The following is a 14,553-nucleotide window of genomic DNA, read 5'->3' as shown; positions in this document are numbered from 1 at the left end:
AAGAAGGTCCTTTTATTCGTGAAGTTTTTTGTAGCTTCTTAACATCTTGTGTAACTTCATTGAACTCATAACAAAGATTGCATTTTTTTTTTGTTTTTTTCTTTAATTTTGGTATTTTTTTTTATTAATGATTTAATTGAAAGATGAACCTCGAGAAGAAGAAGAAAGAAGAATCATGCTAGTAGAAATGGTAATATATGTCATTTTCCTTTCATTTAACTTGGACCATAGTTATTAAATCTGGATCGGTCTGATAGGTCAATCTAGAACCTGGTCGACCCAATGGTTAGATCGATCCATGTAAGGTGAAAGACTAACAATAACAAAAAAATAGTCAAACTTGATTGACCCGTGACATGAGCAACCTAGCAAAACTCGATAGAGACTCCTTTTTTTTTTATTTAAAAGTGTTTTTTCTTCTAGCCAGAAACCTTTTTTTTAAGTATTTTTGGTTGGTTATTAATTCTTTTTAAAATTCACTATATAAATACTAATTTTTATTTTATTTTTTCAATATAAAATTTGAAATCCTTTAATATATATACTTTATGTTTATAAAATAAATTATATTTTTTAATGTGAGATAAAAAAATATTTTTAGTTTAAATAATTCAATTTAAAAGAATAATATACTAATATAGTATCTTTTTAATATGCAATAAAAAACCTTTTGAGATAATATTTTAAATTTTATTATTTATAATATATATAACTTATATTTACATGATTTATTTTTTAATTTTTTTATATAAAATATTAAAAATTCAATTTTTTTTTTCAATTTTTTATTTAGTGGTACCAGCCTCCTTTACTGGATAGATTCGGAGGTCTAATAACGATGTTCCATGTATCTTATTAGCAAAATCTCATGCCATGTCATTATGGACCCAATTGCCACATGAAAAGAAAATCCATCCTCGAGGATCAATTCAGCTGGATAACAATCAGGTAGATTATTACTGTTAATTAATCTCTATTAATAAGATAATCACAACCATGATCTCAGCATCTCCAAACATTTTGCTTGTACATTTGAAAATGATGTCAGGATCGAGACAGGCGAGGCGAGATAAAAACCAGGGATTTACAGGGGAGTTGTCTCTTTCGTTTTCGTCTGCCCACAGAGACAGAGATCAAATTCCCTTCGAGAAAAAACAATAAGCATGAGATGTCAGTCAACGTTAATCTCTGCACTGTGCTGAATACTGGTTATTGATTAGGTGATATCCTTGTTGACGGGACCAGCTGCTATGATTTTTTATTTTGTTACGTGTTTCAAATAAATTTAAATAAATAAATAAATATTATTTTAATATATTTAATAAATAATTCATCTTTGTTGGTGCAAGTGTGGATCAGGATAACATTTCAGAAGTTAAACGTGTTCTACTTGGCCAAGCAATGCCTAACGCATCTTGATCACAAAAGTAGGATTCTTCACTAACGTGATTGATCTTAGACTGAAGAACTTGACAAAAAACTCTTCCTTCACAACTTGAAGCCACCATTGTCCAAGTTGTAACCAGAAAAGTGCCATGGATACATGTGAATTGGATGTTTTTACATGACAAGAAGGTAAAAAAAGGACTTTGAAACTACAAGAGAAGAAAGCGTATAAATTGTGATGTGTTTCGTTTCGTCTGAGATGAACAGTTTTTGAGCATATGATATCTTGAACTGTTTTTTGTTAATGGTGAGACAGAATGCTCCAAAGAATAAAACCACCCTGAAAGAGCTTCTTCCTTCGACAGAAAATAAGCCATAAACAACTGTTTTGCATCACTTTCATTGCTATTTACGTTTCCAGCAAGTAACTTAATTGATTATACACACATCTTTTTTCCAGCAGGTAACTTGCCTTATCTAGTCATAAGGCTTGATTCTTCAATTCTAATTTCTTGGCACCAACCAGTTTGTTCTCTAATGGTGAGATACTCGCATTTCTTGTCCTAGGGCGTGCCCTTCAATGCCCCGAATCAAAGCTTGGGACTTACCTTCCAATGTATCACAAAATATGGTGTCCAGAAGATGAGCACGGTATGTGAAGATTTAAAACCAAATTCATGTTTGAATGAAGTGGATCCACGAGAAATGCTATCAATTTATCAAAGACATGTATTAGGAAGTTATACACCATCACATTTACACAAATTTTACAGGTAAGAGTATCAAGAATGATAACAGACGATATTCTTTCCACCTTGGCAGTCACATTTTCATGTTCTCCATGCTTTAACCTCAAATCTGTCTGTCAATCCATGATATCCCAGAATGTCTTTACCAGTAAATTGTATCCAATTCAACACCAAACAAGAAAACCCACCCCCAAAAAACTAATGTATAATGAAATATATAAATAAATGCCCCAGACTTCATAAGAACAAAAAATTAAACAAAAACAAAACTCCACCCTCGTGTTCATGCATTATAGGACTCCTTGCATGCCATCCATGTCTTCTAAATGATTGGAAGTTAAAAACTCCACGATGGCCCTGATCCTTGAAGCTCATTCAGAAATGGGCTTGGTCTTCGATCTATAGAGGAGCTTCTTCTTCTTGGAGGTTTGGTTATCAATGGTAAGCACAACCTTGCCAGGTTCACCAATTTTGAATGTGTCTGAGATCACAGGCTCGTCGGTTGAGGTAACCTTCCTAGTCTTTGATACGATAACAGTGTAACCATCCTCTGCGCTAGGCATGAATTCAGCTTCATAGCTAACGTCCCAACCCAAAACTCGAAGCTCCCAAGCAAGAATACATGCCTGAAATTAAAATTAATTTGATGTCACCAACGCTTCACCCAAAAGAAAGAAAGAAAGAAAGAAAGAAAAATGCTTGCTTATTGTTAGTTTAAGAATCAAAACCGGCTTATTAAATTTAGATATGTACCTCAGAAACTGGGAATTCAACAGTGTGCTTTGATGTTGGCTTAATAGTAACATCTGTGACAGAGTCAGCAACTGTGAATTCACCATCCCTGCTCAGTCCACCATACTGAACTGGCACTTCTTCAGGAGCTATGTATCTGTATATCATCAATAAACACACATAAATACACCACCAGACATATGAGAGATTATATCAACATGAAGAAATTAACACGGAGAAAAAGAAGATGAATCTAAGAGATGTCTTTAACCATAAAGAGGAAGAGATATCACGGGACTAGTCAGAACTATTAATGATCACGCAATATACAGAATTCCAAGAAAGCAAATAATGATCAAACATCATGAAGGAAAAATAAAGGAAGCCAGATTAAGGAATTGCACTTACTTGAAAAGGGTTTCAGCAGATTTGGATGGACCAGCAAATACAAACTTGCTCTTTGTCCTTTGTGTCAGGAAAGGACTGATCATCTTATTGAATGTTAGGTACCACCACGGAACATTTATGAACACCTTCAAATACCAAAACCCACATCAAATTAAGATTCTTTTTTCTTTTTTTTCAAAAAATGCATGTAATTTAATTCAAAAGGAATGAATAGAACATGGATCACTTACATTTTTGGCTACAAATTCAGGATAATTATCTTGTAGCAAACTAAGCGCCTGGTTGGTGGCTTGCCTGAGTCCAGTCTTGGCAGGTCCAGGGGAATTCTTGAGATCACTGACCTGAACAATAGTGCAAATACCACTGGGACTAAAGTCTAACTTCCTGATACTCTTCTCCAGGAACTGAATCCTCCATTTCAGGAATTTTGCCCTCTTCTCTTCATCAGCAAAACAATTCTGATAAAGCTCCTTATCCTGGAAAGCACCATAAGCATTGTAACACACAGGGTGACCTTCTTTATCAACTCCATGGGTAAAGACAACCTTTTCCAATTCAGTCCCAAGGTCTTCTTCAAGAAGAGCATCAATTCCAAATTCCTTCCTCCACTTGACAGTGTTCTTGATCATAGTAAATGCATCCTTCACCTTAAAATCTCTAGCTCTCAAGAACTTCAAGAGGATCACATCACTCCTCTCATCGCCAAGAAGGGGGATTCCCCAGATGAAAACTTCCTCCGGGGGCGGCGGAGGAACATCTGGGGTCGCTTCCTCTTCTTTTTTAGGCTCCCCCTCTGCAGGAGCTGCCTCGGGTTCTGTGGCTGGGGCAGCCTCTTCCGTTGCAGGAGCAGAGACAGATACTACTGTCTCCTCAATTGCCTCAACTGTCTTGGCTCCATCTTCATCCACAGCAGCTACCTTCTCCACCTCTGTGACAGCAACGACCACAGTTTCCGCCGCAGAGGATGGCTCAGCCTTCTTTTCTTCTTCTTTCACTTCTACCTTCTCTTCCACTTTTTCCTCTTTCACCTCAACCTTCTCCTCCACCGCCGGTGGTGGTGGAGGTGGAGTGGAAGCCTCAGTCTTAGTCTCAGCAGCTTTAGGCTCCTCTTCAGTTTTGGGCTCTTCACTAGTAGAAGGAACCTCAGTTTTCTCCGCCTCCTTGACTTCTACCTTCTCAGTCTCAGCTGGTTTCTCCTCCTCCTCTGCTGCTGCTGCTGCTGGTGGTGGTGGTGGGGTGGTGAACTCGTGCTTATTGAGAGCCTCTTGAATGAGTTGTTTCAAATCATCAAGAGCCTTTTTTTGAGCCTCGGGTAGTTCACCAACAACATTGGTCTCTTCCTTAAAAGAAACAGATTGTGTTATTTTCACCTCCCCTGTCGTTTCCTCGTTTGGTTTCTCCTCTTCAACAACACCTTCAACGACGGCAACAGCCTCTTCAACCACCGCTGGCTTTTCTGGCGCCACAGGCTCTGGTTCAGGAACAGGTGCTGGTGTTTCTTTCTCGCTCACAGCAGGCTTCTCCTCCACCACCACAACTCCCTCTGTTGTCGTGGCCGATGGTTGTGCTTCTGGTGTCGCTGCCTTCTGGGTTTCCTCAGCCATGGCCAAAAGTCGGGGTTTGTAAATAAAGAAAAACGAAGTATGTGTCTTTAGGCCGTAAGAAATCAAGCACGCTAGTGTTTTAGAGAGAGAGAGAGGAATTGAATAGAGAGAAATGTACAGAATGAGGGGGTTAAAAGGAGGGAGCAAAAATAGAAGGGAAGGGTTTTGGGGTTTGTGTACAGACAGACCAGAGGTAGAGGAGAGAAGAAAGACAATGAAACCAGTCTGTCAGTCCGGTTTGCCAGCTACAACACCACTTTGTTCGTGGGCCCACCCGCCACCCACCTCTCCCTCCCCTCTTTTCTATTTTATTCTTTAACCGCTATTTAGTTAGTCCCTTTTTTTTTCTCTCCTCTTTCTTAACATTTTGACATTTATCACAAACTAATTATATATAACCTGATATAAATTGAATTGAATAGATACAATCAAATCATATAATATGTTTTTAAAATTAGAGGAAAGTAATTATAATTAATATTAGAGTTATTAGAGAATATCTCCACCGTATCACCAACATGTACATGCATATACACTATTTGGAATAAATATTAAATAAGAGAATAAATTAAAGATGGGAGATTTGAATAGGGAAATATGAAAAAGATTGTGAAAGGATTTTCCAATAAAAGAATCACAAAAAGCAATTCAACTTTACAACTCATTTCCACGAATCCCATCTGTCATTTGAATCTTGTGCTCCTTCCAATTAATTAATTAATTAATTAATACACCGTATATCATCCCTCCATCAAGGGGATTTACTTCATTCTCCATTTATTGTGCTGCAGCTTAATCACAGGATGTATTCTTCACATTTGATTTTCTCCGGGTAATAAGGTTTTGCTTTGATTCCTTTTTTTAAAAAAAAAAGAAAAAATAGAATAGTTTGTAAAGAGTTTTGTCACAGTAACACAATTTGAATACAACCTTGTTTCATAATATTATTTTTGTACATAACTGTCATTTGAAATAATAATCATATTTCAGGATATATTTTTCTACACCGCTATTCGAAATAGTGATTTGTTAATGAATGTTTTAGAACATCTTTTTTATGGAAATTAATTAATCTATATAAAAGTAAACCAGAATTTTATTAAAATTCAATGGAAAAAAAACAAGAATCAAGATGTAATGGCCACGAAAGAGATAGGAGATAAAGTGATCTGGTAGGAATGATAAATGAAAGAATAAGAAGAAAAGAAAAATAAAAGGGTCATAGGGGACACATTACACTTTATTATAATATATCCGATATTGTTAAAAAAATATCGATGATATAATTCTAAATATATTTTAAAAAAATATTAAATAAAATTTTAATCAATTCAAAATTAACCCAAAATAAACTCTTATCAAATTATATAGTTAAAATCATTTCGTTTAATTTTTTATAATAATATTGGATATGTAAAAAAGAGAATTTTAATATATTTCTGGAGATTTATTTTTTTATTATTAAATCTTGAATCTCATTTATTAATTATTAATTTTTTATAAAAAAATTACATTAAATATATTAAATAGTTTGAGAGAGACATAATTTTTAAAACAACCGTTATTTTTAAGAGCTGGCTTCGTTCAAACTATGGTAGCACTTTCTCAAAACTTTGACGAAATCATGTTAAAACTCTAAAATACCCTTAATTCCTTCCCACTATTTCATTTTTTAGTATTTTAAAGTATGTTAATATTTAATGGAAACTTTAAATTACGGGAAGTAATTACCTATAATTATTACACGGTCAAATTTTAGATGAGCTGGAACTATTTTTCTCCTCGAAACAATCCCATATAATAAATCTTAGAATATATTTTATTTTTATATTTTTAAATTTTTTTAAAAAATTAAATTTTTATTCATTGTAAATTAATATAATTTAGTATTTTTATTTCATTTTAATGCACTAATATTAAAAATAATTTTTAAAAAATAAAAAAATATTATTTTGATACATTTCTAAATAAAAAATATTTTTAAAAACAATCACAACCATACTTCAATCAAGCTTTTAGTAATTATTTTTGAAATTAATAAAAAACCATAAAATTTTGTTAGCTATGTTTTAATCCTTAAAGATTTAGTAATGTTTCACTCCATAATTTGTATTTAATTTTTTTTTTTTAACAATCACCCATAGTGTTTTCCTATCTTTTCCTTCACTTTTCATATTTTTCTCCTATTTATCCTTCCAAGATCCATTGCATATTATAACATATATAAAAAAGTCTTTTTCAAAAAGAAAATGAGACATTCTTCGAAAGCTATTGGACAATGATGTTATTTTACAACGTTTTAGAAACTATAAGATAGTTGACATTTATCACAAACTAATTATATATATATAATTGTTTAGAATAAAACCTGATATAAATTGAATTGAATAAATATGATCAAACGATATAATATGTTTTTAAAATTAGAGGAAAGTAATTATAATTAATATTAGAGTTATTAGAGAATATCTCCACCGTATCACCAACATGTACATGCATATACACTATTTGGAATAAATATTAAATAAGAGAATAAATTAAAGATGGGAGATTTGAATAGGGAAATATGAAAAAGATTGTGAAAGGATTTTCCAATAAAAGAATCACAAAAAGCAATTCAACTTTACAACTCATTTCCACGAATCCCATCTGTCATTTGAATCTTGTGCTCCTTCCAATTACTTAATTAATTAATTAAGAAATAAATACACCGTATATTCTTTACTTTCATCCCTCCATCAAGGGGATTTACTTCATTCTCCATTTATTGTGCTGCAGCTTAATCACAGGATGTGTTCTTCACATTTGATTTTCTCCGAGTAATAAGGTTTTGCTTTGATTCCTTTTTTTAAAAAAAAAAGAAAAAGAAAAAATAGAATAGTTTGTAAAGAGTTTTATCACAGTAACACAATTTGAATACAACCTTGTTTCATAATATTATTTTTGTACATAACTGTCATTTGAAATAATATATTATTTTGATATATAAAAAAGAGAATTTTAATATATTTCTGGAGATTTATTTTTTTTATTATTAAATCTTGAATCTCATTTATTAATTATTAAATCTTCATAAAATTAAATATATTAAATAGATTGAGAGAGACATAATTTTTAAAACAACCGTTATTTTTAAAAGCTGGCTTCGTTCAAACTATGTTAGCATTTTCTCAAAACTTTTATGAAATCATGTTAAAACTCTAAAATACCCTTAATTCCTTCCCGTTATTTCATTTTTTAATATTTTAAAGTATATTAATATTTAATGGAAACTTTAAATTACTGGAAGTAATTACCAATAATTATTACACGGTCAAATTTGAGATGAGCTGTAACTATTTTTCTCCTCGAAACAATCCTATATAATAAATCTTAGAATATATTTTATTTTTATATTTTAAATTTTTTAAAAAAAATCAAATTTTTATTCATTTTAAATTAATATATGTTTAAATTATTTTAATACACTGATATTAAAAATAATTTTTAAAAAATAAAAATATTATTTTGATATATTTCTAAATAAAAAATATTTTTAAAAACAACCACAATCATACTCTAAATAATTTTTTAATAATTACTTTTAAAATTAAAAAAAAACCATAGAATTTTATTAGTTACGTTTTATTCCTTAAAGATTTAGTAATGTTTCACTCTATAATTTGTATTAAATTTTTTTTTTTAACAATCACCCATAGTGTTTTCCTATCTTTTTGTTCACTTTTCATATTTTTCTCATATTTATCCTTCCAAGATCCATTGCATATTATAACATATATAAAAAAAAGTCTTTTTCAAAAAGAAAATGAGACATTCTTCGAAAGCTACTGGACAATGATGTTATTTTACAAAGTTTTAGAAACTATAACATAGTAGAGACGGCTTGGATCATATAGATATATATATATACACTAAAATATATTATTAACTTTAGCTATTGAATTAGCTCCATATAATATAAAAAAAATATAAAATTAATTTAAAATAAAAAATATTATCTTTTATTCTTTTTAATTAATTACAAAAAGAGAGTATCATATCGTTGTCAATTCATGATTACACAATTTGATATCGCCAGCTATGGGCGGCACAACCTCAAGGGCATCATCGGAAAGTACAAAAAGACCGGTACGCACGTAATGCCTTAACCGGCACAACCTCAAGGGCATCATCGGAAAGACATACAAAAAGACCGGCACGCACGTAATGCCTTAATAAGATACATACATACATACGTACATACATACATATTTATTTATTTATTATATCCACAAAACAGCCACTCAAATAAATAATCCAAGACCAACCAACAAAGTACATTGTGACGGAACTGTCAATGTAGGATTTAACTATGAGGTTAGCTTAACTAATAAAATAAAGCATAAAAAATATGAAACCTAACCTAATAATTCTTCAATAATGTTGACATCTTATGCTCTATTTTAAATAAAACATATATTACAGGACTTAACTATTTATTTACAATTTCTTTTCGATTTAATAAATGCTTATAATTCAATCATTCACTTTATGTTCTAATTTATTAGTTAAGTCTAATTTATTAAAGAATTAATTTGATTAAATTTGCACCGTACAAGAGTATTTGATAGTTTATAGAATGAATATGTGTTTATATCTAATTGATTAAGAGTTGGTCAATTGAAATCATTAACAAAAACTTTATGAAATTTAAGGGAAAAATAAAAACAATAGAGTCGCCACTTGTAACCTCATAATTAGATAAAATTAAAAATCTTAAAATAAAAATTAATTTTAAAAACTTAGGTACCATGTTAGTTATGTCAAATAGAAAATTAACATCATTCGTACCACATCCTTTCTAAAAAAAGGTTATTTGTTGCCCTTATTAATCAAAACCTAATGCTATCTAAAATTAAAAATTTCATCAATTTGAGATTTTTAACAAAAAATATTGATATTAAACTTGAAAATAGATAACTTTATTGATTAGGAAAATTTAACAAAATTTTTTATATTAATCTCTAAAAATAAAAAATTTCATTGATTTGAAAATTTTAACAAAAACTTTCATGTTAACCTCTAAAAATAGAAGATTTCATTAATTTAGAATTTTTTTTAAAAAAAATTATGTTAATCTCTATAAATAGAAGATCTTGTCGATTTAGAAAATTTAACAAAAAATCTAATGGTAATCCTTTAAAATAAAAGATTTCATTGATTTTTATAAAATTTTTGATTTTTTTCTTTGAAACAAAAAAGATTTAATTTTGATAACTACTAAGATTAGCCTAAAAATACAAAATATTGATTGATCCAATTCTTTTCATAACCAACAAACCTTAAATAATCAAACCAAACCTACCTTTCTCTTATTCATTCATGTATCATTTAAAAAAGAAAAAACATGTATATATTTCATAACTTTTATATTCATAATCAAAGAAATATACAAAATCTAGATTAAGCATAACTAAAACCTAATAAACTTCAAAGATTTCTTTCATGCACCATCATCCAAAAAAACAACACATTTTCAAACCACAATTCTACCTTCATTTTTTTTTTTGGTCAAAGAAACATACCATGTCCAGGTCACATCTAAACCCTAAAAAAATCTAATTTTTATTTCATGCATTTTTTCTATAAAAAACACATAATTAACCTTTTTTTAAAATAAAAATCATGTAAAACCTAGATTAAACACAACTAAGCCATAAAAATTCAAACTCTAAGTTTTCATACATGCATTTTTTCCCCACACATATTAGCTACTATTTGTTCTTTAATATTTTGTGAAAAAAAAATATAACGTCTAGATTAAACCCAACTACAACTTAAAAACACAATATTTATTTTTAATTCATGCATTTGTTTTCCAAATAATCCAAAACACATAATTAGTCCTATATTTTTATATTTTTGTAATAAAAGGCATAAAATATCTAGATTAAACCTAACAAAAGCGTAAAACACAAAATCTAGCTTATATTCACATATCTATTTTTTTTTAAGAAGAAGAACTATTTTTGCATATCAACCACTTCTTCAATTTTCTTTTCAATCAAACCCATAATAGTTTCTCAAAATTATCCTTGACCTAATTGTACATGCTTTGTACATTACTTTTAAGAAATTGTTATGGGTTTGATTTTATACCAAATCATATTTTTTTATCTTTTTTTTTAAATGATAACTTAAAAAAAATGTCAAATTTTATTTACAAAAGGCTTTTGATGCAATTTTGTTTTTTTTTTTTTTAAAGAGAGTAAAAATTGGGTTATCACAACATAAATGGATTGAAAGCTTAAAAAGTTTCAAAAATTTAAGTTGAAGGGTTTTGATGACTCATAATGAAATAGAGCATTTATTATGATTAACAATTGAAAGTATATATGTTCACAACGTGATTTTTTCTTATCCCCACCCAAAAAAAAAAAAAACCCAGAAAACATCACAATATTTCCTTTATTGACACGTGTCACTAGTCCTGGAACCTGTCGTGTGATTAAAATCTCATTTTCCATTTTTTTCTGCTTGGAAAATTCTGAAGATCCCCGTACCCCTTCGCATGATGGTTCTTGCTTGAAAAATACTAAAATGCCGTCCTTCCACATTGTCGTCAGTCAGATCATGCAAGACAAAGGTTGGTATTCACCAGATCAGAACATAGCCATGAAGAACTCAATTCTTATGGCAATCCACCGTAAATGGCACCAGTATAAACAGAATGAACAGGGAAAAGAAGATCTGAGAGTGGGGCGCACAAATACCAAAGAACCATTGAGTTCTCTTGCTCCTTAAAAGCAAGCCGAAGCTGTTGACTGGTTATTTGCCGTCCGTCCGTTTCTCTGTTTTTGAATTTTAAAATGGAAATGAATCTGATCTGTTTTCCAGCAAGTTTCTTTCATGGGAAATTCAAAAGCAGAGGTTACGTGTGGGACTGTAAAGTAGAGCGAGAGAGAGAGAGAGAGAGGTTGCTTGCAAATTAATCAACACAAAAAGCTTCAGTGCCTGTTCCGCGAGGACATGACAGGTAGTTCGTGAAGCACTGTGAACAAACCATAAAGGACTTGATGCCGTTGATCAAAAGTGATACAAAAAGAGAAAAAGAAGGATGCCGTTTTGAACTCATTATAGCCCGTTTTTGTTTTTGAAATCAGTTGTTTTTTTTTTATGTTTTTAATTTAATATACTAATATTAAAAATAATTTTTTAATAATTAAAAAAATATTATTTGATATCTTTTTCTAAAAACAATTCTTTAAAAAATAATATTTCTAAACACCTCTAAGTTTATATATATATAAGTATTAATTTTTTTATATAGGAATAAATTAAAATTTCTATTTTATTTATTTATTTATTTATTGGTCTCTTGTAGTTTTGCATGAAGACAATGCAGAGCTTCCATTAGTTAATTTCGAAGGTTCCATCTAAAAAGCAAGAGAAGGTGACACGAGGCAATATTTGTTTTTTAAAAAAGCAAAACAAATACTCCTCAATTAATGAAAGACCGTTCATCTTCAAACTTGAAATTCAATGCTATTCATTGACTTCGTTTTGTTTTTTAAAGAATAAAAGACAGAGGAACGCATACAATGAATCTAATTGTGCTAAATAATTTTGTATATTAGAATTATTATTTTAATTAAATAATAGTAGAAATAGATACATTTATGAAAATAATTAAATAAAAAAATATCATGTAAAGTTGTATATATTAAAAAAATACTATTATTTTATATGTAAACTAAGTAAAAACTAAATGATATTTAATTAGAGATTTTAAAAAAAAATTGAGAGATTGATGTTGATGTAGATATTTGATCTAAATGAATGAGTTATGAAAAAATAACACATAGAGAAAAGTGATAGAATAAAACTTAAAAACAAATATAAGTATTGTCTTTTAATTTCAGAAAAAAATACTTAAATCTTATTTGTTGACTAAGTAAAGATTAAATTATGTTCTATTAACAAGCATAATAACATTTCGTTAAAAATTATTAAAATAAATAATAGTCAATAAAAAAATTTCAATAAGAAGCCCACATTGATTGAAGGATGAAAGTAGAAGAAAAATAATAAAAGGATAAAAAATAAAAAAATAAAGTTTTGTATCACAATTGATTTTTTGAAAAAACAAAGGGACCACAAAGTTATAATGTAAAAAATAAGATGATCAATGTGAACCTTTTGCTTTGTTTTCTAAACCGCCACACCTTTTCTTCTTTTCTTTTTACACTTTGGTTCTCTCTTTTTTAATTTTATCCCTCCTTAACAATTCTTGATAATTTAGTCATGAATTTGGGTATATAAGAATACAATTAGAGAGAAACAAAATTTGAGGACCAAGTTGTAAGAAAAATAATTTTGAATGGCTAATAATTATAAGGTATGCATATAAAGAGATTTTTGCACACGCATACAATTCAAAAACATGAAAAGGTAATTATGATCAACATCGATAGTAAGCACCAATAATTACAAATTACTAGAGGGCTGCTTTCTGGGCATAATCTCCTAGCTGGCTTCAATTTCCCTCCATTGCCATGAAGCTCTAATTTCTGAACAATAATGGCATGCACAGTCAATATCTTAGCACAATCACAGACTTTATTTTGACCGATATGAACATATGATTATCATTGAATGCAACTTTTTTCTGCTCCAAACTGTAGACAGAAAAGGTGTAAGTGCCAATCCTTTGATATATAACGTTCAAATTCTTGTTTCTGGAGTTCATGAGATTCCCCATTAAAGGGTGCATGCACTTGGAAATCATGAAAAAAAATAAAGAAAGGAATTCAAATGGCTAAAGATTTATAGGATGAAAAGGGTGCACTTGATTTGGCTGTGACATGACATGTTAATGTGTATACTCAGAACATGAGTGTGACTTTTTATAGTATATGCTCTAAGCTAAACATAAGAAAACCAGCATATTTTAATATAGCTTATAGAAGACAATGACTAGATTAATACTCCAACTTTGGATAAGAATGCCCTTGTGATGATGCACTGTGTTTTGATAGTGATTTCATTTTAAAGTATTTTTAAAATATATTTAAATAATATTTTTTTTGTTTTTTAAATTTATTTTTGGTATTAGTAAATCAAAACAATTATATATATATATATAAAATTTTTGAGAGCTAGCCGCGTTTCCAAACATGCACCCTAATCACAAAAGCTTATCAACATTCAGCCTTTGTTATTCACGATCAATAATTGACAATTCACATAGGCTTATCATTATTCAGCCTTTGCTATATTGATGTTTTATTGAAATTTCTAAAAATTTCAAAAATTTCTAAAAAAATTCCTCATTTCAACAATACAAAAAATATGTTTTATTTAGTGTGCATACAACTAGATTCTAAAATTTTAATGTGTATTTTTTTTTAAAATAAATTTTCCTAATAACTCTAATCCAAAATAATAATCATTACGATGCCACTCACATGCAACACAGTACTATGGTTTGATACGATATTATATCATTAAAGTCGTAACATATCTAAGTTTAAAAATGTGGAAAGAATAAGCAAAGTAGTTTTGTGATGTACAATACTCCCTGGAACAAGTTTGTATTTTACAAGCTTTGTAAATTGTTATTTTTATATTAATAAAAAGACATTCCATCACACTTTCTAGATATCTAATGACTTAGTATTTAATATTTGATTTAT

At 29.5% G+C, this 14,553-nt stretch overlaps 1 protein-coding gene across 1 annotated transcript; it reads right to left on the bottom strand.

The window, feature by feature from the left end:
* Positions 1-2,099: 2,099 nt before the first annotated feature.
* LOC105110570 (patellin-3-like) lies at positions 2,100-5,112 on the bottom strand. Its single transcript, XM_011005646.1, has 4 exons — positions 3,506-5,112; positions 3,276-3,400; positions 2,889-3,024; positions 2,100-2,761 (listed from the first exon to the last, which is right to left on the bottom strand). Exons 1-4 carry the CDS (start codon positions 4,877-4,879, stop codon positions 2,507-2,509), a joined length of 1,890 nt encoding a protein of 629 aa, XP_011003948.1. The 5' UTR covers positions 4,880-5,112; the 3' UTR covers positions 2,100-2,506.
* Positions 5,113-14,553: the final 9,441 nt, after the last annotated feature.

Source organism: Populus euphratica, unplaced genomic scaffold, assembly GCF_000495115.2.
Source record: "Populus euphratica unplaced genomic scaffold, PopEup_1.0 scaffold257.1, whole genome shotgun sequence".
NCBI lineage: Eukaryota > Viridiplantae > Streptophyta > Magnoliopsida > Malpighiales > Salicaceae > Populus > Populus euphratica.
This window is presented reverse-complemented; position numbering and strand designations above follow the sequence as displayed.

Coding starts and splice junctions, on each gene's coding strand:
- LOC105110570 (XM_011005646.1), bottom strand. CDS start 4,879: ATGGCTGAGGAAACCCAGAAGGCAGCGACACCAGAAGCACAACCATCG. Junction 3,401..3,505: donor CTGAATTTGTAGCCAAAAAT/GTAAGTGATCCA, acceptor TGGTATTTGAAG/GTGTTCATAAATGTTCCGTG. Junction 3,025..3,275: donor TCTGCTGAAACCCTTTTCAA/GTAAGTGCAATT, acceptor GATGATATACAG/ATACATAGCTCCTGAAGAAG.